Source organism: Equus asinus, chromosome 24 (assembly GCF_041296235.1).
Source record: "Equus asinus isolate D_3611 breed Donkey chromosome 24, EquAss-T2T_v2, whole genome shotgun sequence".
In the NCBI taxonomy this organism is placed as follows: Eukaryota; Metazoa; Chordata; class Mammalia; order Perissodactyla; family Equidae; genus Equus; species Equus asinus.
The window spans coordinates 25,980,322-26,007,302 of record NC_091813.1 but is presented as its reverse complement, the minus strand read 5'-3'; the positions used below and the strand labels follow the sequence as shown (position 1 = coordinate 26,007,302).

At 35.1% G+C, this 26,981-nt stretch overlaps 1 protein-coding gene across 4 annotated transcripts in view; it reads right to left on the bottom strand.

Moving 5' to 3' along the window:
- The window catches only part of ZNF292 (zinc finger protein 292), a 91,364-nt gene that overhangs the window by 21,943 nt on the left and 42,440 nt on the right, over window positions 1-26,981 (bottom strand). The window contains exons 5-8 of one of the 4 annotated variants that reach the window (XM_070496626.1): window positions 19,197-19,351; window positions 18,925-19,003; window positions 16,531-16,666; window positions 3,098-3,300 (exon numbers count right to left, since the gene is read on the bottom strand). In XM_070496626.1, coding sequence (XP_070352727.1) covers window positions 3,098-3,300; window positions 16,531-16,666; window positions 18,925-19,003; window positions 19,197-19,351 — 573 coding nt within the window. Of the gene's footprint in view, window positions 1-3,097; window positions 3,301-12,623; window positions 12,749-16,530; window positions 16,667-18,924; window positions 19,004-19,196; window positions 19,352-26,981 lie in introns of those variants that run through there. The other 3 variants (XM_070496627.1, XM_070496629.1, XM_070496628.1) reach the window with 3 other exon arrangements.

Sequence of the window (26,981 nt, the reverse complement as noted above, 5' to 3'; positions counted from 1 at the left end):
TAAATGTTTTTTAAAGACATACTATGCTAAATCCCTTTGTAAAGCAGAGAAATCATTTCAAAAATGTGAATGATTTTTATGTTTTAATATGGCTGTTCATGCCAGGTAGGTATTCAAAAAATATAAAACACTTCATCAATATTTTATGTACATTTACCAAGTGTTCTTTTCAAATGTATTAACTCTAATCACATTTCAAGAACAGTCTTTTGCTTATCAAAATAAAACTGCTTTCCAATAAGAAGAGAACTTAAATAGTAAACCTGTCATACTAAGAAAATGGAAAATCAAATAATGAGCTATTATTTTTAACTCTCATGCTAGCAAAGATTTAAAAGACGAATAATCTCTAGTGTCAGGAAAGAAATTTCATATGCTGTTTATGGCAGTATAAACTGGCATAATCTTTTTTGGATGGTAGTAGTGTCCTATCTATTAATTCAAAATGTGTAGATTGTTCAATCCAGCAATTCCACTTCTAGAAATCTATTCTACCAGTACACTCCCAATGAGAATGAAAGGATGGATGTACAAGGCTACAATTTCAATGTCTCCCAGCCTGGCTAAAGGTATTATAAATCCATGCTACATAATTATGCGACCATTGGAAAGAATGAGGTTGATCTATACATAATGATATGCAAAGACATCTAAAATAAGGGGGAAAAGTGACTAGCAGCCAGGGGGTATGTATGTTTTAAGTATATAAAAATATATATGTGCAGAAAATTGTCAGAAAAGTTATCTATCAAATTTCAAACTGAATAATTACTAAAGGGAGTATTAATTGGGGGAAATGATGGTTAGAGAGACACAAGATAGAAGACTTTACTTTTTAAACTTCTATGTTTAATGACAAAACCAATAGAAATACTGGATCTAAAGTAACACTGCTAACTTCATTTTTATACCTATACCAAGAATCCAGGCCAAAGCTCCTTCCAGAGGCCATCTCTCTCAGCCCCATTCCTGTGCCATCTATCAGGGCTAGCTGCTATTTCTATCATATTGAAAGGATCCTGGGAAATAATCAATCCCTTGCCTACTGGCTCACTTGGACAAGGACTTCCTCAAAAGGACCAAAGATCCAGGCCATAGTTGACTCTTTCCAACATGTATTCCCACCATATTCTAAGGAATAGGTAAAAAACTCAAATGCTTACTAGAACCAAACAGGTAAAGGAAAGGAATGAAGAGGGTCATGTGAGAGAGAGAGAAAGAGAGCGCGCACGCACGCGAGCGAGTGAGCGAAAGAGACAGCGTATCTCTTCTGAAGGGGTAATGTCTTTGGGCAACTATTCCAAAGGGACTACCTTCCCTTGGATCAGAAATAATAAGAAAACTTACTTCACATGGAACAATGAAGAACAAGTTTCTAGATGTTTGTAATAGAAAAATAAAAGAGTAACCAAACAATCTCTAAGTAAAAAGAGACTTTTAACAAGGAATGTATAGACAAATGTATCCTGCCCTGTTCTGCACTATGTGATCCAGTTTCGTTTCTGGGGTAGGTACAGAGATTTTAGTGAACTTTGCTTAAGAACATGGAATCCTTAATTCTACTGCTTAACATGAGAAGGAAAAACCCCATTTCATAGGACCCCAGAGATACCCAGGGTGCTCATAGAGAATTTTCCTGAGGATCTCCCAGAGCAGGCTGGGCTGCTGCTACTCAACTCTGGATAATTAAACCAAAACGGAATTAAGGTTTAGTATTGTAAGATCTTTTGATTATTCAAGAGAGCTAGAAATACAGCTATTCCTGGAGATTACAAATTCACAGACTTTAAATAGGACTTCAAAGCTAACCCAACAACCCTACTACTAGAAGGTATACTTCTTTAGGGCAGGGCCTATGGCTTCTTCACCTTTATCCCCCCTCCCTTCAAGTGCTTAGACTGCACACGAACTTAATAAAAATTGGCTGAAGGAAGGATGGATGGTTGGACAGACTGACTTAAGGGCTGGGACTGAAGTGATAATGAAAGCTTTAGCAGAGCTAAAAAATATCTAAGATGTAGCAGCACAATAAATTTATTTAAGGATTTTTTTAAAACGTTACATTTCAAAGGCTATCTCAAGAAACTTTATACATCTGCCGATTAACTTATCTATATAGTTATTCTGAACTAATAAGAAAACTTCAATTTTCTATTTTGTTCTGATATACAGTGATTAAAAAGCCAATTACCTGAGATAAAAGCGAAATAGTAAAGAAAAAAATGTACAGATTAGCCAATGTCCAAACTAATGACATATTTCCTAGGCTAGAGCCCTTGGCTCCCTACTCCATCCAGCCAGGAGACTGCAAGACATCACTCTTCCCAGTATCCTCATTATCCTCACCACACACAACAGGTTTATTTCTAATCTTTGTCCAAGCCTATCATCTTCCTCTTCACTTTCTATTCTCAAGAAAAATCACACAATCACCATTATAATTACAACTTCTAACCTCACGTGGGCATTTAGCTTTCTGTCTAAGGTGATTCTTCTTCTGGACTCTCGAAGAAAATAAAGTTTTACATTAAATATGCAAATAAAAATTTATCTTAATATATAGAGATACAGATCTAGATATCTAGATCTATCTATCTATGACTTCCCCACAGGAATGTTTTCTCTGCTTAATACATATATAGATATTAGATAGATAGATATATCTTATGTACCTATCTCTCTATAAAAAACAGAGAAACTATTCCTATGGAGAAGTCATATAAATTCTATAGTTACTTAAATTAGCCAGTTAAAACGATTTGCAAGTATCTTGAAGACAGGTAAAGCTGAAGTAAAGGCCCAAATGCTGACAAATAGAAACATTCTACTAAACTATGAAGCCACCACCATCTTTCCCATAATTTAGCCAAAGCAGTTAAAAGACCCAAATTATTTAAAATAGAAGCTACGTGAAATCAGTTCACATATCATTCTGAAAGATGCTTAGAGTCACTACACAAGAGCATACCAAAAATTTAAGATCGACAATGATCCCTCACTATCTAAGAGAAAGGGAAGTCAAAGACATTCTAATTTAATTAAAAATTAATTTCTTCACTTCAAAAAATAATTACTAACAACAAAAAAACATACTCACCTCTTCGATTAACTTTTCATTTGGTGATGATGTACAAAGACAGACAAGGTAAGTTTGCTTAAAACTACCTTTTGTACCAATCTCTGGATGGTCAGAACACAGCTTTGCTAGAGCAGTTGCTTGACTTAACTGATTTGTTTTGATTAGATGTTTAATTCTCATATCCAACAAGATGGGACCCTCAAAAGCTAAAAATTCATTCACTTTAAAAAACAAGACATAATAGATTATTAACATTTGATAATAATTCATTTGCAATACAAATACTTATAAGGAATATTTTCTTAAAAGCACAGGAACTTTATTTTTATTTTTGCAATTTTCTATTACTGTCAGGCTATCACAAAATACTTGACTTTATAAGCAAAAGATTATATTGCTAATTGTTTAAAGATGCATTAAATATTTGTGTCCCTGAAAGTACCATTTAGAATGAGGTGAATTAACTTCCTTTTGATAAAAATAACTTTGCATTAATCTAAGAGTCAGTGTTATTAAAATTATACTAAATTCTTTTTCCCACAGCATTTATTCTTGAATACCAGGGGTTAGCATCTCTAGAAATCTGCAGTGCTAGGGCATTACACACTCATATGGGCAACCATGAAAGGATGTTTGGATATTCCAGAGGATGAGATTCAACTAATATTGTGTTCAATAGTGACGATTTATTTTTCATTTTACCAAAGAGAAATGTATCTTGCTAAATAGGTGCTTTAGAATGAGTTAAAATAGCTAAAGAAAAATAAATAAGGGGATGAGGGGAGTCTGCTCAAACTTCTGTGGGTCTGTGTTATTTTTAAAACATCAGTTGATAAACCTCAACATTTGCTTAAGACTGACACATAATAAATTTCTATTCTGTTCAAATCTTTGCATTTCCTAGTACTTGGTCTGTTCGACTACAAAGAAGAATTTAACTTTTATTTTTTGTATTTGTGGAGAAGAATTTAAATTTTAACAACTGCAAATTTAAACTTTTCCCTAAGTCTTCTCTACCAGGATGAAAATCACGTTTAAAAATTTACTTGGGGATGGCTAGCCTGAAACCTTTGGAAGGCTTTTAGTAATAAAATCTTTAATATCCTATAAATAAAACACACAATTTCTCTACTTGTGAACAGACTGGAAGACATGTCTAGTAAGTAATTTATGGGTTAGAAGATGGAGACTGAGAGATGTTCTTCCCTTCTTTAAATATCCTTTGCTAGTACCTTTATTTTTTAGATCTAACTGTACTCTACTCCCCTATGAAAAGATTACTCTGTAAGATAGTATGATCATGGTTCCTCAGTATTAAAACCATGAGCATCTAAGAAATTTTACACAGAATTCCAAGTTTCATCCTTTCCTTAGTCTAAACCTTTGTACCTGCTACTCTCATTCTTTACATGAATGTGAACCAAAAAGTATACATACTGAACAGAGATAAATAAAACTAAATGTATAACTTTCTGGTGCCTCTGACTATATGTCTTACATATACAGGGCATTACTTTCCTTTTTTAAATATCACCTGATGCTATTAGGATAATTATATTACAAATGTCTTTTCACTGTTCAGTTCTGCCAAAGCAAAATCTGTAAAGATTTTAACTGAAAATTTTAAGAAAAATCAAGTTAAGATAAAAGTTATTCCAGTTATAAATCAGTCACAGACTCTAAAAAACAGCTTTAGTTTCCTAACACAATAATTCTCTCAAAAGGAAACTCTAACAATACAAAGTCAGAATTACTTCAAATACTCCCACAAAAACTCATAATCAACAAACTCTGAAGATTACGGCAAAGAAATTATTAAAGGTGGCAAGGATTTAACAAAACTGAAGATAGTCTTAATAGGAGAATCTCAAATAGTCCCTAAAATCTCAAATAGCAGCATGTAAGTTAGAATAACAAATTTTGCAAAATAATTTCTGTGCTAACTCCATGTATAGGAGAATATACGTTAAATTATAAATTTCAAAAACATAGTTGTGTGGATTTCTTTTTTTAAATGAGAAACTACTGCCACACTTAGAACAAAACTGATTTCAAAGAAATACAGACTATTAGAGCCAAAGGGACTTTACAGATCATTTTGTCCAGCTCCATCATTTGGCAGATGAGTAAACTGAGGCTCACAGAAGGCAAGTGACTTCCTAGGGTCAAAAAGCCAGTTAATGACAGAACCAGGACCAGAATAATGGAATCTTCTGACTTCCAGCTTTATACAGTGGTGAGACGAGGAGAAAAAATTCTCATTTGATGAGTGTGTCTACTTCCAATTAGAATGGCACTTTATAGCAGCAAAGAGCTGTGAAGTAGCATTAGCTTTTAAGGGAAAGTAAGTAACGTATTCTGAAGCTCATGATTCAAGTGGATCAAGAGTAGATTACACTCTTAACACTCAATTCAGAACCTATCGAAAGCTTACTGCTCCCCCTCCTTCATTTCTCTTTTGCTGCTTTCCATTTTCCAATTCCTCTGTATCTTTCTCTACTTCTCTCCAATCCAGGACATGCTTTTCCTTATGAGTTATCACATCAACGACTACCTGTTTTAGTGCTTGCTAGACTTAGGAAAAAAGTTTTACGATCTTTATCCTTGAGCAACTAGTCACAGGAAATTTCATACTCTACCCTGCTTTTGCCACTCTCCCCCCAGAAAAGTTAAAATACCTTGAAGTTTAGTTGTGTGTAGCTTTTTAACCTATTTTCTGTATTTATGGACTCGAACAGAAAAGCAGGTTTTATCACATTCAAGCCTATCAAGAGAGCTGGATGACATAAAATAGCAATGTAAATGAATAATATCCAGCCAGTTCAATTAAGAAAGCAATAATGGCCTTCTCATAAAATGCCACTTACATAGTATCAAAAAGGAAAATATTAGTTCCTACATTAAAGGTAATTAACTTTAAAAATATTACAATATGTAGGTTGAATTTTTGTGATAAATCATTACATAAATATTAACTGAGTGCATACTATGCACCAAAACTTAAACTAGGTCTTAGATTCCTCCCAAAGTGCAGCCAACTTATTTACTGGGTGCATATTTCTACACCCAGATTCATACACAATTTTCTTCTCAACACCTCCTACTAGGTGTTTCACAAGCATCTCAAACTCTGCATACAGAAACTGTCTACCACAGTATGTGTTATCTCAATCCACTCAGTTGTGCTCAAGCCAGAAACCTAAGAGTTGGCCTTAAAATCCTCTCTCCTGCCTCCTTCTCACACATATATCCAATCCACCATCTAATTCTGTCACTTCTAACTCCTGCATCCTCAATCCCATTAAATTTCTCCATCCCTATTCTTACCATTTGCCCTCTCCTCCCAACTCAAATCATTAAGCTATCAGACCACTCTGCAGCACTCTGCTAGTCTTTTGCATCCACTCTTACTCTCTCCATCACATCTCCACTAAGACCCAGAGTGCTTTTTTTTAAGCACACACTTGATTGTCTTCTCCCAATTTAAACCCCACCAGTGGTTTCCCTTTGCCTTCAAAGGGTAAAATTCCAAAATTCTCATCATGGCCCACATCAATCTGCACCACCTATTCCTTTCTAAAAAATACAATTTGTATTTCCTCTTAAAAGTCAATTCAGCATTTGGGCAAGAACAAGAAATAAAAGCCATCCAAACTGGAAAGGAAAAAGTAAAATCATCTGACTGCAGATGGCATGATGTTATATGTAGAAAACCCTAAAGACTCCACAAAAAAACCGATTAGAACTAATAAATTTAGCAACGTTGTAGGATACAAACATCAGAACAAAAGTAAGTGGCATTTCTATACACAAACAATGGATAATCTGAAAAGGAAACTAAGAAAACAACTCCATTTACAACAGCAACAAAAAGAACAAAATACTTAGGAATAAATCTAACCAAGAAGGTGAAAGACTTGTACACTGAAACCTACAAAAACATTGCTGAAAGAAATTAAAGACTATTAAAGTCAATGGAAAGATCTCTGTGCTCACGGATTGCAAGACTTAACACTGTTAAGATGTCCAAGTTCCCAAAGCAATCTACAGATTCAATGCAATCCCCATAAAAATCGCAATGGCATTTTTTGCAGAGCTAGAAAAATTTATCCTAAAATTCACAGGGAATCTCAAGGGACCCCAAATAACCAAATAATTTTGAAAAAGAACAAAGCTGGAATATTTTTCAACAAGTAAAGTTGAAAAAGAACTTCCACCACTTCAAAATATATTACAAAGCTACAGTAATCAAAATAGTGTGATACTGGCATAAAGACAAGACATATAAGCAATGCAGTAGAATAAAAAGCCCAGAAATAAACCCTCACACACATGGTCAAAAGAGCTTTGACAAGAGTGCCAAAACCACTCAATGGGAAAAGGACAGTCTTTTCAATAAATGGTGCTGAGAAATCTGGATACCCACATGCAAAAGAATGAAGTTGGACCCTTATCTTACACCATATAAAAAAATTAACTTCAAATGGATTAAAGACCTAAACATAAGATCCAAAACTATAAAACTACCAGAAAAAAAACAAAGAGAAAAAGTTTCAAGACACTGGACCTGGCATTGACTTATTGGATATGACACTAAGTCAGGCAACAAAAACAAAAATAGACAAAAGGGACTACCATCAAACTTGACATTTTGTGCAGCAAAAGACAGAATCAACAGAGTGCAAAAGCTATCTAAACAGAATGGGAGAAAATATTTGCAAATCACAAATCTGATAAGGGGTTAATATCCAGAACATATAAAGAACTCCTACAACTCAACAATGAAAAAACAAATAGTCCTATTAAAAAGTGGGCAAAGGACTTGAATAGACATTTCTCCAAAGATGATATACAAATGACCAACAAGCACATGAAGATACTGAATATCACTGATCATCAGAGAAATGTAAATCAAAACCACAACGAAACAGCACCTCATACCCATTAGAATGGGTACTATCCAAGAAACAGAAATAAGTGTTGGTGAAGGTTGTGCAGTACTCGGAACCTTTGTGCACTGTTGATACGGGACTATAAAATGGTGCAAACTCTATACAAAACAATCTGGAAGCTCCTAAAAAAATTAAAAATAGAATTATCATATCATCGTGCTATTCCACTTCTGGGTATATATGAAACAGAATTGAAAGGAAGGTCTTGAACAGATATTTGCACTCCCATGTTCACAGCAGCACTACAGTCATGTGATGCTTAACGATGGAGACATGTTCTGAGAACTGCATCGCTAGGCTATTTCGTCACTATGCAAACATCACAGAACCTACTTACAAAAATCTAGATGGCATAGCCTACTACATACCTAGGCTATATGGTACTAATCTTATGAGACCACCGTCATATATGCAATCTGTCACATCCATTACTGACCAAATTGCCCTTATGTGGCACGTGACTATACTCACAACAGCCAAGAGGTGGCAGCAATCCAAATGTCCATCAACTGATGAATGAATAAACAAAATGTATATATATATATATACACACACACACATAATGGAATCCTATTCATCTTTTAAAAGGAAGGCAATCCTGTCACATGCTATAATATGAACCTTGAGGACATTATGCTAAGTAAAATAAGCCAGTCACAAAAGGATAAATATGGTATGACTCCACTTATATGAGCTATCTGAAGTGGTCAAAGTCATAGAAACAAAAAGTAGAATGCTGGTTAACTAGAGGCTGGGAACGGAGGGTGGGGGGAAATGAGAGTGTTATTTGTCAGAATTTTAGTTTTGCAAGATGAAAAAGTTCTAGAGATCTTTTTCACAACAATATGAATATACTTAACACTACTAAACTATACACTTAAAAATGATTAAATGGTACATTTTATGTGTTTTACCACAATAAAAAAAATGCCTTAGAAATAAATTCAGCATCCTTAGCGAAAAAAATCTAAATTCAGAAATTTAATAAAAACATAACACTTCCACCTCTTCACTGGTTCTTCACCCTAGCTGTACAATTGAACTTCTAAAAAGTACTAATGCCTGGGGCTCACATCCAGAAACCCTAATTTGATTGGTCTGAGGCAGGCCTCCGGCACTGGTGCGTCTAAAAACTCTCCAGGTGATTTAAGCACAGCCAGGACTGACAACCACGTCTCTAGGTAACCGTATTTCAGCATCCGAATTATCAATTAGGGATAGTCTTAATCTTTACCCCACCCCTCACCCTTTCCTGAGGGAACAAGTTACATTTATAAGAAAGAGAATTTTCACTTTAAGATCTCAGAACTTCTTAAATCATGCTGCTTGCTTTTTCATTAAGTCTGAAATTTTATGGTCATAACTGATTTTTTGACATGATTGATATAAAACAGATTTAAAAAATTCCATGTCACAGATGAACCTAATTAATATGCAACACTAACATTTTTTTGTGAAATAAGATTTATTGGTATTACTTTTAATTAAACTGACATTAACAAATACATTTACTAAAACAGAAATAACGTATTTTTCTAAGATGTTTCAAGGAGCCACTGAGTATGTGTTTTAAAATCATTTTTAGTAAAAACGAAAATTTTGGGGTCACTATATTTAATTATATAGTTACACTATAATTAACGTTAACAAAATTAATATAAAATATGTCCTCAGCCTGAAATGGGAGAGTGAATACTTTTATAAGCTTATTGTGGTGAAGTTCTATCAGCTTAATTCTATCCAGAGTCACTGATCCTCAAGGATCTAGTTTTACACAAGCAGAAGGCAATCTAATTTAGTAGTGATTTTTAAAAATAAAATCTAAAATGTTCCATTTACTATTTTTTTAATACCAAGGTCACGTAAAGACAAAGGAGAGGGAAGAAAACAAAGGAAATAAATAGAAGACAAAGAGAAACAAGTTAGGAAAATTATATTTCTGGGAGTACTTACTATATAGTCAGTCTATAAGGTGCTCTTTTTAGTGACCTTCTATAACAAATGTCCTAATATAAAAAAACTGTCAATAGATTTAAGGCTAGGTCTCAGAGTCACCCCTTTGGCATTCTCTATACAGACAGGTAAAGACAGAAATATATAAACACAAACAATATACCAAAAGTGTCAGTGAAAGAACTGAGATTTACTATCTGAAAGCAAATGCAGCAGCTGCATTTAGTCAGATCTGGCCTCATCCTATTTACCTGGAAAATATTAGTTATCATTTGTTCTTTCCTCCCATCTCCTCTCCCTTTAAAACACTACTGCATCTTACGTGTACTAATGTCTGGTAAACCACGCAGCATTTTTCCCATGTTCACTGCAAAATGCAGTTTATTACTGAAATAAAGACTTATTTCCTCATAAAACTCTGAAGGATTTATAAGTACTACGGAAAAGCTTCAGCTTTTAGAAATTTCCTTTGAAAACCAAGGGTTTCTGGAAAAAAAAAGAGAGAGAGAACTGTAGGGCTTAAATTCAAGAAAGGACTGGCAAGCTGATAAAAACGCAAATATGCAATTGCAAATTAACCCAATATAGAAGTAGAAGGGGAAGGGCTGAAGGAATTCAGTGCGACTGTAATAGGGAGCTCTCTCTGAGTTTAGATTTTACAATGACACATGTACAAGAAGGAAAAGCAGGCTCAGGACCAAGGATGCACCATGAGTATCTGAGATCTGGTACCAACCTATGCAAAATGTTATTAAAGCTAAAACCTAAGATGACCCCTAGCTCACCAAAAATGCTGAGAACGATCAAATTAGTGGAGGTGGGTAACCTCTTGAGAAAAGCCTGATGCTTGGGTTTGATTATGTATTATTTATGATGACAGAGAAAAGGAAAATTCCTCTAGTCTTATGACGGTTCTGATAATAAACTTTAGATTGAAAAGGGTAGAACAGTGAGGCAAAGAGAAATAAATGGGGAAATGTAATTTTCAAAATGGAGCTGATGGTAAATTTTGCAAAACTGTAGGCTAGAGGAATAGATATAATCCTGAGTTAAGAGTCTCAAAATTAATTACATTAAAAACATGACTTGTGATTGTTCAGAAAAAGAAGTGTGACTGTTAAAAGCCAAGACAGAGTCACTAAACATAAATTAGGTTACGCTTTTCACAAAAGTTATCTCAAAATGTATCATAGACCCAAATGTTAAAACGCAAAACTATAAAACGTGTAGGAGAAAACAAGAGAAACATCTATATGACCTTGGGTTTGTAAACGAGTTTTTAGAAAACACCAAAAGCATGATCCATTACAGCACAAAGAGGGAATCTTAAGGTATGCAAATTTAAAAAAATTATTTAGGAGGGTGGGGGAACGCAGGATGGAATGGAGAATATAGCAAAATAATTTAACTATATCACAAACGTTATGCAAGAACTTCACTGAAAGAGGTGGGGGAATAAGGTGCCGACCTAACTTTGGATGAGTGGAGTCTCTAAGAATAATGGCAAGAGAAACTGTACACAGCATTGGACTTGATAAAGTTGCTTTCCACAGGGGTACAGGTTATCAATTCTGAAACTACTATACAGGTACACTAGGGCTGATTAAGTATATGGATGGCCAATGGTGGGAGAAGCCAGTCTGAAAAGGTTACATACTGTATGATCCCAATTATACGACATTCTGTTGAAGTGAGAGGTTATAGATAAGCAATAGGAAGAGGCTAGAATGATCCAGGTGGTATGGATTAGAGTTGGAGACATCAGGATGAACTCTGATATTTAATGTAACATAGATACAGCTGGTTACATATAGAAATATTTAGAGATATGTGTATGCACACAGATTAGTATACCAACATATATTTTCTTGCTTGTCCACTGAGAGATCCTAGAAGCAGTGACACCCTAGCAGCAACAAGCACACCTAGTTACCATGTCTTGGTTTCTAATATTGGTCTCCTATAAAAGGAGCCAGGGCTCCTTGGAGAAACAGCTGATTCTAGAACTGGGGCAGGAAATACGCAAGGTAAACCTGGAGCACCTTATTGTGCCAGAAGCAAGGAACTACTCAGACAAAAAATACAACCCACAATGATGGGGGTATGTCAAAGTGACACAGAAGTTAACTCAGAGAGTTCCCTTCAGCCAAAGCTGGAATAATTTGAGCAACACAATAAATAAGTAGTATTGAATTATGACCAAAGTATAAGATAAATATCTAATTAGTCCACACTGATATTAAAATCGCTAAATAAGTAAATAAAGGAGAAAGAAAAGACAAACCTCCTGTGTAGAATTTCAAATAATCTAGGTAGATAATGCCTCAAGGAGGTGAAGCTTAACTCTCCACCTCTTAAGTGTGAGCTGCATATAGTAACTTCCCTCCAAAGAGCAGAGCATCGAAAGGGAGAAAAGAGTAACTTTACAGTGGAGAAACCTGACAAACACACCACGTCAGCCAGGTGATCAGGGTCAACATCAACAGTGAGAAGTCACGTTGACAGTATGCACCCTTGAAATAATTTGATGACAATGGCACTTTACCTCTGTGATCTTCCTCCCCCAAACCCGTAATCCCAGTTCTAATCATGAGAGCAACATCAGACAAATCCCAATTGAGGGACATTCTACAAAATACCTGACCAGTACTCCTCAAAACTGTCAAGGTCATCAAAAACAAGGAAAGTCTGAAAAACTGTCACAGCCAAGAGGAGCCTAAGGAGACATGACGACTAAATGTAATGTGGTGTCCTGGATGGGATCCTGGAACAGAAAAAGGACATTAGGTAAAAACTAAGGAAATCTGAATAAAGTATGGACTTTAATTAATAACAAAGTATCAATATTGGTTTATTAACTGTGACAAATGTATATAACATACTAATGTAAGATATTAATAGAGAAAATGAGTTGTGGGAAATATGGGAAGTCTTTACAAATTTTTTGTAAATCTGAAACTATTCTAAAATAAAAAGTTCATTTAAAAAGTAATAAATTAGGTCAGACTAACTTCAATATTAAACAATCTTACTTAATAGAACTCTAGCCAAATACCTGTCATGGTCTTTCATCACACCCTAACAGACAAAACAGAGAACCATGGACCAGACATAAGGACAAATAGGTGTATTTGATGAAACAATCATAACCAAAGGGTACTGACTAAAGGACTGAAGGCAAGCAGGAAGACTGAGACCAGTAGACCAGTGGCTAGGTTTTGGGACATGATCATTTTATGGTAATTATCAAGGACCTGGATGCCAACAGAGTGTATATTAATAAGGTCTGCTACTGAGAGGAAACCGAAATTATCAACAAGTTGCAAAGGATCCAACACAGTGAACTTAAACAGAAAAAAAAAAATATAATACCTGTGTGCCAAAAGACCAAGTATAAAAATGAAGATCATTTAAGAGTATCATTTATTTAAAATTTTCTGTGTGATTTTAGGAAGCTCACTGAGTTGTCAGGATGATATGGCTACCCAAAAAGGTAATGTCATCTTAGGTCACACTAACTTAAGTATAAATTGTCAGGAGGAAGAGGATGACAGTACCAATGACCTCAAAGCTGGTCAGACCATATTTGGGGCACACACTAAGTTCTGAAAATTACACATTAAAGAGAACAACAAACAAAACACACTCAAAAATCAGGAATCATGATTATAGATTTAAAATCATGCCACAACAGGAAGGCTTTTAGTCTACAGAAGAAAAGATGACAGGGTGTGGACATGATGGTGAGCTTTAAAAATCACAATTGCTATGACGTGAAAGAGGATTTATGCTTTGTGTGGTATGGCTTTAGGGGTAGCACTATAGATCCAAAAGGTAGTAAACTCAAAGAATGCAGTTTTCACAATTTTCACAATGAAGATTTTCTAATAGCAGGCTAAGAATGGACTGAACTAACAGTTATCATTCGCTGGAAGTGCTGAAGCAAAGATTGATTTATTTAACAGTGATGTTTTTAGAAGGGAGTTAAAATTGGGTAAAAAATAAATGAGCATTTACTGCCTTTCCAATCCCGAGATTATGACTAAAGAAATTGGCACAGGCAATATATAAGCCTCAAGTTCCTGTGATATTCAAAGGCCATCTACTTGAATTACGTTGGTTTACTTAACCTTATTCTAGGATGCTAAAACCTTATAGTGAAACCAGCATTTTTAATTTTGAGTCCCGCCCCCCCTCAATCCTCCAAAATCAAAGGGGATTTTTTGGTTTAGCTGGGTTTTAGTAGGTCCAAAATTAGTCAACTAAAACAAAAAAGGAAATAATTTAAGATTAAGTGGACTATCTACTGTTCAAATACTACACCAAACCTTCAAAGGCTTCACTACAAACAAATTAACGAGCAGAGCAGCCTACCAAGGTGTACTCATTATTCCCTGAGCTCTAGCTCTTCTCTTCAAATGCACTATAGGCTAGATTCAGTTAAGCCAAGGGGCTGGATATTTAATATAAAAAGCTAAAAGTTCCCCATCCTTTAAACCATCATATTTGAAAATGTAAGTAAATTAGTATGCATGTATAAAATATTAATTCCTTCAACTTTTTAAAAGGAAGAAATAAACTTCTAATCAACTTCTAACTTATGTTATTCATAAAATAACTCCCATCAAAAAAGCATTCTAAATAACAGAGGAGTAAGTAAAAATTATGGCCGCAAAATCTCATTATATAACATTTGTCTGGTTGCTTCATGAGTTGTATTAAAGGCTGGCTACGTACAATCCATCTACTATTGTAGAAACTCCTCTTGGCTGCATAGTCCAAATTATTCTAGTGGTTATGTCAGGTGAAGATCAAGAAATAAAGCAGCACAGAGATGGGCAGAGACATTTGTTAACAGAAACAATGTTAGGCACATTTAAACAAGTAAAGAAACTGAGCACATTTTCTTTTTAAGTAAATTTTAAATCTCTGCTAAGGTAAAGGTTCCATTTTCCTGCTATAGCATAACGTGTGAGTTTGGCAAAAACTTTTCAGAAACTGACAACAGAAAAAAGGAGTTAATTCTTTATTTAAGCTAGGTGTGATTTTATTTTATTAGGCTAGGTACAACAGGGCATAATATACAAAGGAGAGGGGTTGAGGATCTGACTTCAATTTCTGGCTCTGCCTCACATCACTGGCAACATGATATAGAAAGGAACTAATTTTTCTGAGCCTCCATTTTCTCATCTGTAAAATAGGGACAATAAAGATCCTACTTTTTTCACTGAATCATTATAAGGTTAAATGAAACCATATATAAAAGAACATTTCAAACTGTTAGGAACTATACAATGTAACTTGATATTATCATTAATGTATTACATCCAATATTGCCAAAACCCAGGAAAATTAGAAAGTATAATTTGATTACAGGAATAACAACATAATGCTATTAATATATTGGGAATAAAACTAATATACCAAAGGCAAAAAAATCTAAGATTCTCAACTTTTAAATGTTCTTCCTTTTAGTATTATTTTAAATACTGAGGGTCTACTCTCCCTTTCTCTAAAGTCTTGAGAAGCCGGTAGCTAATCTGTGGATCTCCACAAAGGAATGAGGTACTAAAAATAAACTTCTTCTGAAAACTAAGAAACAGATAACACTGCTTCAACTATCAGGAAAGCAGGGAGAAATGTTAAGAAGGGAGTCAGGAAGCAACAAGCAGGTTGAAAAGAAGTTTGGAGATTGGCTGGGAAGGCTTTTGGTAAATATCGAAGTACCAGAAGAGTTTACAAGCAATGGGCTTAACAACACTCCCTTCTTGGAACCTTCAAATTTGCTATCACATAGCAAAATATCTAGAGTTTGCCATCAATCAACAGGAAAAGGAGCAATAAATGATGGAAGAAGCTTATTTACTTCTTTAAATACCTTGGGAAAGGTTAGGTTGAAATCTGGGCTCTTTCCTAAATAATCTCAAGAAAAGTACCAAAGACAACGACTGTGCTCTTTGTAGTATACACAATTTTTGAACTCTGAACATTAACTATTATACGTATTAGTGATTTAGCCATCTACTTTTCCAATAGCATATCTGCCAGTTTGAGTCTAACTGGGATCTTTATTGCCCGAGCTCATCCAATAACAACAAAGTAGGATAAAATAAAATTGAGCAATAAACTGTTTGAGAAAGAGTACTAATCTTAGAGACAAAAGACTTGAGAGTTCTAGCATTAATTTCTTATTCTATTTTGAGGAAAATCATTTAACTATCCTATTTCTGCTTTTCCATCTGTCAAAGAAGTTAGTTATCAAATATAAGCTAGATTGCCACCAGTCAGGATGTTGCAGAGGGAATGCCTCCTCTGTTGAAAAGACATTAGTTTCTCTGTTACTCTAAGACTGTATAACCCTATAAATACATCTTCCCCCAAATAAAATAAAGGTGAAGGGCCTCAAGAACCTTAGGTGAAATTTAATTAAATGGTCCTTCTTCGGGATATCTTGAGATGAATTATATCAAAACAATCTTAAGTACTTATTTTTTCTAGTCTAAAGATTCTTTTTTTTTTCTGTCTCTCTCTCTCTAGAAAATTTACCTTTATCCTTATCCAATGGTTCCTGGGAAAGAATAGTGCACAGTACCGGGTTTTTCCACACCCCAGTCTCTTGAGCTAGAGTAGCTAAAAAATGCAATTCACAGCTGCCATTCTCCATCAGCTTTTCATGAGCTACCTATAAATATTAAATAAACATCCAAAGAATTACAACAGATTTTTAAAAGCAAGCTTATCAGGCTTTAAATATAACACTAAACTTTTGAAAAATAAGACTTTTTATCTTAAAAATTTCACATCACATTACAAAGTGCTGAATTCCTTTACTTCTGATTTTTAAAGACAAATCTCAAGGGTAAGAATTATATCAATTATAAATTTTAAACAAATACAATGGATTTCTAGAAATAAGTCCATATTATTTTTTCCTCCCAAAATCTAAAGCAAGAGCAAAGTTATTTCTTGAGGAAGCTATCAAAATATCCATAGCATAAAAGATCTTACACATTTTATATCCTCTGTGTTAGTAAAAAAATTCTGCCCAAAACTTCTACCATTAATAAATGCATCAAGGCCTAAGTGACAGCTTACACATGTTCCAATAAAAGGGACTTATGAAAAGAAAACAACTAAATGCATGCTTTTTCATTTATTCATTACATAGCCTTGGCACTATCCTATTAAAGCTGACACTGAATCCTGCTTATTAGTTTCCAAGTGCTCATGCAATCGGCATATTCTTCAGGCCACAAAAGGGTAATAGTTTTTATTCAATTTAGAAAATGTTTATTGAGAACTTCTATGGGCAAAGTACCAGGAAAGAGAGCAACTAGTCCCTGCATTTATGGGGCTTATCCTCTAGAGAGGTAAAGAAATGTTAAACAGTTAAAACACAGGTAAAATGAGACAAATGCTATTAAGCAGATATAAAATAACTGAGGAAGCTCTGAAATGAGAGCAAAGTGTCACGGAAATTCTTAAAGCTGCATGCTATGTTTATGCAAAAGTCTATTCCTCAAAACCATAAAAATCTTCCCATTGCATCAAGTTCAAGTGCTTTAAGAAATTTTCTTTGAGCAAAAAGCTACCACAGAGGGATTTAAAGAGTTACTTCCTTCTCATTAACCCATATGAAAAAGTATCAACTAGTGCTATTGTTTCAAAAAGGAAAGTTTAAAAGTTTACCTTATGTTGACAAACAAAATAAGTAGTATGAGGAATTCAGTATTATATCTGTATATAAACAACTTATTTAATTAGGTCTGTAGTAGAATGTATATGAATGCCACACAATAAAAAGTTCAGACATAATTATTGCCTAAAAATTAACACTTGCTAGAGAAAAAAACCTAAGATACAAGTTACTGATATGCTGAAATAGAGATTGTATGATCAAAAAGTTAGGTGCAATGTGACAAACAGGACAAGACACCTTCATTTCAACAAACAGTTATTAAGTATCTATTACGTGTAAGACACTATATGGAACCCTAAGGTATTAAGATATTAATCCTATCTTCAAGAATTTTGCACTTTATGTCGATTTTAATGTTTAATATTAAAATAGGAATGTTGATTTCTCTGCCTAACTACAGTTTATTTCACATGCTTCTAAAAGTTGAGACTAATCTTCTTTAATATACTTCTTACTGAAAAACATAAGGCCAAAAGATATTTTAAGAACACTGGCTAGAGAAAGAGAAAACCATACTTTCTGAAACTAACTGGCAAGAACATTCTTTTTAACTAATCAATTAATCAAAATTTACTTGAAGCTATAATATATCCAGCACAATCTAGTGCTTGAAACAAAATTTAACGTTCTTGAAAATACTCCAAAACAACAAGCGCCAGATTGTGTGGGATTTATATAAGTAGACAAAGAGGTACAGCATGAGTTTTCAGACACAGGAGAATAAAGCATGGGCTTTGGAATAAAGAACCTTGGTTTAAATAACTACTCTGTGATATTAGCTGTATAAATTTGGGCAGATAAATATTTTAGAGTATGAGCCTCAGTTTCCTCACCTTTAAAATGGGAAAAATATACCTTACCCCCCAAAGTTTTCATAAGGATTAAATGAGATATGACAAATACTTACTAGCATATCACAGATTCTCAGCAACTAATTAAACTGTTTCTAAATACAAACGAGGGCGTTTTCTTTTGTGTTCCCTTACTGCCCTGGCAAAGTCCTTAAGTATCTGATCTTAAAGAACCATGCAACATTCAACCAATCTATCTAAATGTATATACTCATTTAGCAAACGTTTACTGAGCATCTACTATATGTTAAGACACTAGTGTTGATAAGAGCAGCAATTAATGTTTGTCATTACTTAGATATTTTAAAGCTTAATCAAATAATTTTTTAAGAATAAAGAAAAGTGACATAAGATATACCTATATTAAATCTAATAGATAAATATTCTCACCTGCACCAGTGCCTGAAATTGTTCCCACTGTTTATCTGATAACTCCACAGGCAGACACAGTAAAAGTTCAACACAGCTTCTAAAAAACAAAAAGTTGGTAAAGATACAAATAATTATTAAAATTAAAACTAAAATAAAATGAACAATTCTAACATCACCAGTAGAATCCTCATAACTAATCTATTTAAAATTAAACTATCTTAGGACCTGAGGTACAAAATTAAAACAAAAAAGCTAAATCTAAGTTTTTATTTACTCAAAGGTCTACTCACAATGCCAAACGTTCCAGAACCAATGCTACGTTTTCACATTCAGAGGTAAGATATGGCCGGGCTTTAACATAACTTTGGATAGCCACTGTGTATACCTCCAGCAAAGGTAAAGGATCTTCGGAAGTTTTCCATTTCTCTGCATATTCAAGGAGTGTCTGTTTTGGAAGGAAGAATAAAAAGTATTCAATGTAAACGAAAATGCACACTGACTAATCAACTGTTTTTCTTTCTTCCCTGAGAAATTTTGAAAAATAACGTTTTTTATTTATAAAAACAAAAAGTTTATACTAATTAAAATATTAAAAGTAATAGCTTCATAGTTTTATTTCCAGCAGCTCTCTGTAGGAGAAAAGATTAGTGTTAACTCATCCAACATCAACATCATTTCATGAAGGCTGGTTTTAAACAGTGCAAGCATTATTTCCTCTCTTTCCTAGTGAAAATACCACCTTTCACCCCAAAATTTCTAAGATTTAAAAGTTATTTTAAAAAAAAGACACCTGGGCAAGTAATACTTGATCAGGCATGCAGTGAATAATTTAAAAGAACATTTATCTTTTCTACTTTTCATATAAGGAGCATAAAAATTCAACACCTAACAATAGATGAATCACACATGTTCAGAAAATAAATGTAATTTTTCACTTAATTAAAAAAATAGTATATAACATATTACCGTCTTTTATAACAAGCTGTATCACTTAAAAAATAATCTAAAGACCTTCAACATACATAAAATCAATAGTAAAGATATTAAAGAATGATTATAAGGTCAAGTAATTTTTATAATGAAGCACTTATTTTTTAAATTAAAAAACACTCCTCATCTCTTAATGAAGCAAATATTTCAAATTCACCACATCAGGTTTATTCCAAGGGAAAAAAATGCTGTTTATCCCAAAGAATGAAGATATGGAAGAAACTGGCAACAGTAGTTAAACAGATACCCACATGATAAGACTCTACAACTATTAAAATAGTGAGTTACTAAGAACTATCTAAAAGGTTCTACAATTATGCTAAATGGAGTAAGACTAATTAAATGTCCCTAAAATATAGAAGACAGCCATAATTGGTCTTCTTTCACACTTCAAAATTTAAGATTCATCTCATCATTTCCATGTGGAAATTCAGGTGTCATTTCCTGGAAGAGAGGGTTTCTTGACGGAAAATTCCGTGAGGGCTTGTATCCTCTGGCATACAGAAGCAGCTTTAAAACAATGTGTAGACAGAAAGGCAGGTAGATAGGTAGGTGGGTATGAAGGAAGGAAGGAACTATATTCTACTCTCAAATACTCAAAAGAAAATACTGCTTTCTCCTCTCTACTAAGCTCCAACTAGTAGAAGTACTTAACTGATCAGGGAGAATAAGGAAGGAAGACAGTAAGAAAAGAAAAGGTAATGTGATAAATTAAAGAGCAACATAACACCTCACTTTTTGAGTAGTCATATATTCACAGACCCTGACCTCTCCAAGTTGGAGACAGTGCAGGAAATCTGGAGCCCAAGTACTTGCATCTGGCACCTGAAGTGAAGGCACTCCTGTTGGGTTGAGCCCTTTAACCTGTGCAGTCTGATGCTAACACCTATTTGGTGTTGGAGAGTTGAAGAAGTGGTATTGGAAAAGACACCATATATTTAGTGTTAGCAGTAAAAAAAAATCTCTCAACAGGACTTACAAAAACCCAAACAAAACCTACCAATTAAATGGAAAAATCTGCATTCGGAGATTCTTTTGTGATTATCCTTCTATTTCTAGGAATAAAACTGAGTATGATATTATGTGTTTAATAAATGTTGCACTGCAAAGTTGGCATGGTTGGTTTTAACGTTTTCCTTGGGCGGTTTATGGTGATATGACAGAGAGGGTGACCTTACTCACATCTTCAAGGATTTCAAAATTAACATCAACTATGCATACCATTCTTAGTTTGTTACATGTGTGTTTTTACACAAGTTATTAAATTTAATAATTAAATAAATAATTTTCCTGGAAAAACAAGTTTAGATGTCTAGGGAATTTCAAGCCTGGCAAATGTTCTCAATTTAACAGGGGTGACATTAAACACTTGGGTTTCCCCTATTAGTCCTCTTGCAGTAATGAAACAATTGCCATAATAGTTTTAACTTTTTGTGTGTGTGTGTTTGTGCTGAGGAAGATTTGCCTGAGCTAACATCCCATGCCAATCTTCCTCTTATTTTGTATGTGGGCCACTGTCATGGCATGGCCACTAACAGACAAGTGGTGTAGGACCACACTTGGGAACTGAACCCAGGCCGCCGACACGGAGCACACCGAACTTAACCACTACGCCACTGGGGCTGACCGTTTAACTTCTGGTGGGAGAGAAAAGAAACTACATGATACAGATTTCTTCACAGCTTTAAAATCATAAGCTTCCTCCTTTTCTGTCTCCCAAGCCTCAAAAAAAAAAAAAAAAAAAACTAAAAAAAGTCATATATCTACGTTTTGCCAAAGGCCTACATTTCTTGATATGTTTAGCTCTGCAAAAGGTACTCAATATATATTACTTCTTTCCTTTATGTAATTGAGTTCCTCTGTCCTCAGATGAAAGAAGTTTTTAAACTTAATTCAAATATGTAACCAAAGATGAGTTCTTTGGGGTGTAAAAGGGTCTGAATTGATGAGAAAAATAATTGACAAATCACTGAATGTTAGAACCAGAAAGCATCTTAAAAATTATCTCCTTTCACCTCATTTTACAGATGCTGATTCTGGTGAAAAGGAGACCATTTAGGTAGTTATTTAATAGTCTGGGAATGTCAACTAGGGAGAGGGTAGAAGAAAAGGATGACAGCAGATGAGAGACGGCATGAAAAAAATATGATGACATGCTCATATTAATTACACACAGGAGAATAAGTTAAAAAGTTGGGTTAGAAAACAAATATCTATCTGTACAAATCTATGAGTTAATATTCATAGCCAGTAAGTATATTGATAGAGCTTCCCTTGTTTCTCAAGACACTAAGATCAGTAGAACCACTGTGAAACTGGAAGCATCCTCAACATGACTGGTTAATATACTGTGCTTTCTTCGATTAAGAAAGTTACTTACTCATATCTACTGCCTTAATCCATATATGGGCTTTCAGGTGGGAATCCTAGAATGATCAGACTCATATTCTTTTCAGAGAAATCAGAAAAGACCTTAAACATCATTTAATTGTTTTACATAGTAGTAATTAAAGGGTCCACTGACCTGCACAATATTAACACAATCGGTAATTAGCAAAGCCAGGCAGCCTTACTCTGTGAAACATTCTGCCCACATGCTGTTTGTGGTAATATAGCAGAACTATAAAATCATGGAGTTACTTGCTAATTCCAAAGTACTTTTTACCTACATTACTTCAATTATTCCTCATAATTTTGTGAGAATAAGTAGTATTTATCCAATCTGCCAGCCACAGTGGAATAACCTGACTTCTTAACGGTTAAGCTTATTTTAGCTGAAAGTAAGAAAATCCAACTCAAAGTAGCATAAACATTAAGAAAGGTTTCTCCTCATATGTGGACTATAAATAAACTTTCAGACAAAGAGAATAAATTAGTGGTTACAGGGGGAAGGGGGATGGAGGGTGGGCACAAGGGGTGAAGTGGCATACTTATGTGGTATATGACAAACAATAACGTACAACTGAAATCTCACTAGGTTATAAACTATTATGACCACAATAAAAAAAAAAACACTTTTTTGGGGACATGCTGCTGTAACCAATTTCTTCAACCTAGTGACAGAAATTTCATGGAGACACACGGAAAGTCAAGCTAGTTCAGCCATATTCAATCTTTTACTTTCGTCTTACATACATGGTCTAATAGTCTTCAAACAAAGAAAAGAAAATTGGTCTGACACTGACATTATTTGTTTGTTCAGAAATCCAGCTTGAATTGTTGCCCAACATGTAGGACTCCTCTGAGTGATGAAAAGTAATTTAATGATTGTTCTATTATTTTCTCTGGTATTAAATTTGCATTGACCAATTTATTGAAAAAAAAAAAGAAAAGTTTCTCACATAAGAGGAAATTAAGAGGAAGCGCAGGTTCCAGGATTGGTTAGTCTAGTGGTTCACCAATGAAGGACCCACGTATGTCTTCAACTCTGCCATCCTCAGGTGGTACCCCAACCCAATCCCTAGGTCTCAAAAGAGTGAAACAGGCTTTTTATCCAGACTCAGCAATAGACGAAAAGATGAGAACATCTCCTCATGTGCATGTCTTTTAGGAACAAGGAAACCTTTCCCGGAAACCCCAAATCCAGCCCCCATCAGATTTCTCCTGAGGTCTCAACGGTCAGAATTGCTGGTAGTCTGACTTCAGAGTTTGGTTCTTAATTACTATGCTCTACATTTCTGGAGAAATGAAAATCTGACACTCAGCCAAATTCACAAATCTGAAAACTTCTCATCTAAGAGAAGAGTTAGTCTTATTCTGAGTGGTCTCACAGGACAAACCAGGACCACTAGATTAAAGTCTGAAGGAGACAACATTCTTGCTTCCTAGGAAGCAGAACCACCAAACATTTAGAGGTCATCAAAAATAGAACAGGTTGGCCTCCCGGGACAGGAGGACTTAACACTGAAGTTATTCCAGCAGGAGGAAGGTGACTCTGAGTTCAGGATGCTAAGGAGCAGTCAGACTTTGGGGACACATTCCATGACGCCAGAAGAGACTACACTAGTGGCTCACAGAGGTTTTGATGAGTGTGCTTATTGTTTCAAAATTATTTTAATTAGTTCCTAATATTTAAAAATCCTAAGTTTTACATAAGACTCAGATTTCTGGCTTTTTTTTTAAAAGCTTGTGAAAATTTGGCAACCTTGGGCCCATATTTCAGCATGGCAACAACTGGCTGGAGCTGAGTGATGAACCCAGTTCTTCCATGAGACGAGGCACGGGCTCTCCGGTTGATACAAGCCTCACCTCGCGGCCTCCCTCCTTAAGGGACCTACTGGATCCCTACAAGGTAGTAGTCACAGCCTCTGGTCTACAGTGTGTATTACGGAGCAGGCCTGGGATGGCAGAAAGAAACACAAACAAAAGAAAGGTAAAAGGATCATGCTCTAGCAGGATCTCTAACTCAGTGTTTCTCAACCTCTTTTCCATTATCATCCCCTTCTAAGGAGACTTTTGACTTTTCTTCCTAACCACTCCCCTTCCGCAATGAAATCTGAATACCACAGAGGTACTGTATACCTGTTTATGGGCTACAAACTATTGTAATAACTAAGATATTTTTTGATCCCTAAGAGCCAACCTTCATTCCCTTGGGAACGAAAGTGCACACTTTAACATTTTGGCTCTAAGTTGGTTTCCCATTATCTAAACCAGAAGAGACTAGAATGTATATACTCTAGGGAGAAAGACAGTATAGATTAGTTTCCAGCAGCTTCCTTTGGTTTCTCTAAGGATTATCAGGAGACAAAACAAAACAAGTATAAAACCACAGGGGTATTAAATTTAATGAACGTGAGGTTTAAATTACATTACTGTTCTATGTAAAGATAAGACTAGTGGAGTGTTGGATAGGTTTATACTGTTATACTCTTGTTCCAGTTCTAATTTATATCTAGGATACTCTAGAGCAGAAGTTCTCAAAAGTTTTTTTTTTTATAAGATTGGCACTTGAGCTAACATCTGTTGCCAATTTTCTTTTCCTTTTTTTTTATTCTTCTCCCCAAAGCCCTCCAGTACATAGTTGTATGTTCTAGTTCCTTCTAGTCCTTCCAGTCCTTCTAGGTCCTTCTAGTTCTGCTATGTGGGACGCCACCTCAGCATGGCTTGATGAGCGGTGCTTGGTCCTCACCCAGGATCCGAACCTGTGAAACCCTAGGCCGCCCAAGCAGAGCATGGGAACTTAACCACTCAGCCACAGGGCCAGCCCCCCCAAAAGTTTTGATCTCATGACTCTACTCTTTTAAAATTACTGAGGATTCCAAAGAGTTTTTGTTTAAGTGGGTTACAACTATTGATATTCACCATTTTCAAAAAGAAAACTGAGTTCTTTAAATTACATATTTGTGAATGGATTTAAAATAATAAACCCATCATGTTACAGTAAGGTATTTTTTTTTTAAAGATTTTATTTTTTTCCTTTTTCTCCCCAAAGCCCCCCAGTACATAGTTGTATATTCTTCGTTGTGGGTCCTTCTAGTTGTGGCATGTGGGACACTGCCTCAGGATGGTTTGATGAACAGTGCCATGTCCACGCCCAGGATTCAAACCAACAAAACACTGGGTCACCTGCAGTGGAGCGCACGAACTTAACCACTTGGCCACGGGGCCAGCCCCACAATAAGGTATTTTTAATTAAAAAATAGTTTTCAAAAAAATTGAGAAGAGTGGCATTGTTTTACATTTTTCAAATCTCTTCAACATTTGACTTAACAGAAAAGAGCAGGGTTCTCTATTTCTGCATTTAATCGGTTGCAATAGCATACATCATGCAACCTCTGGAAAACTCCACTGTACATGAGTCAAAGAGGACACATACATCTTAGAGTTTTGACCTTTTGGACCCCCTGGGCCTTTGGTGAATGTGTAATACTCTTTAAAATTTCAAAGTTATTAAAATTTACTTTAAGGTTTTGTGTAAAAATGCTGGATTGGACAAATATATTTGCACCTTGCTTCCTCCAAAGCTCACTAAAACAGTAATCTTTTCAAAGTGGCATAAACCCACAAGGGCTAGGAAAATAATGGAGGAAAGAGAAACAAAATTTTAAACACTGGAAGGCATATGGAAGATTGGCCCTCTAAGAAAAGTGTCTCCTAAGTAGGCTTTACATAAAGACGCTAGTTCTGCAGAATCACCAAAGGGCCCAAGAACTGGGAGCACTAGGCGCCTCGGAAAATGTGGTGTCGGTGGGGCTACGAATGAGAGCACTGGCTGAAATCTGTCTCAACAGCTAAGCCTCCCTCATCTGCCGTCCCTCTCCACAGCTGGGTGACCCAAGCTAAGCACTGCTCCTCTCTGTCCCCAGGAGAAGTTCATTCTGTAGAAAAGTGTTTTAAAAAGGTGTCTGTACACAGTTGAGGGGAGGTATCTTACTTTAAACAGAGCATGAAGTCAACTTCACATACTGACTACAGAGACAGCCCCCTTCTTGGGTCCCAAATCATTGCCAGAACCTCAAGAGTCCTTAGCTGAGTCCTTCTCTGAGGACTCAAGAGAAGAGACCCAAAGATTCTGACACCAAGCCTTCCCCAGAAAAAGAAACTGGCTAGATTCCCTTATGGAGAAGACCACAACAAACCCCACTCATGGGCTTAGCGCTCTCAATCAGTTTTCAGTAGTATACATTTAAATATAGACAACCAAGGACCACTAGACATTTGAGGAAAGCCTCTAATAGGTGAGAGATCAAAACAAACAGTAAAAAAAAAAAAAAAAGAAAAGAAAAGAAAGAAAGAAACTTGGAGTGAGCAGAGACTATGCAGGGAGAAGACCCTAGAAACTATCATTAGTATCCTCAGAGGTGACAAAATGTGCTAGACCTATAAACAAAAGCACCATATCATAAAGGAATATTTATAGAAAAGATTTAAATTAAAACTATAATAGCAGAATTGAAAACCTGAATTAAAGAGTTGGAAGATAAACTGAGGAAACTTCCCCAGAAAATAAAGTAAAAGGGATAAAAAAAGAAAAATTACAAAAACTTGGAGAACAGTGCTAGAGGTCCCATAATCAATAGGAATTCCAGGAAGTCAAAACAGAGAAATGGAGCGGAAGAAATCAAAGAACTAATTCAAGTTAA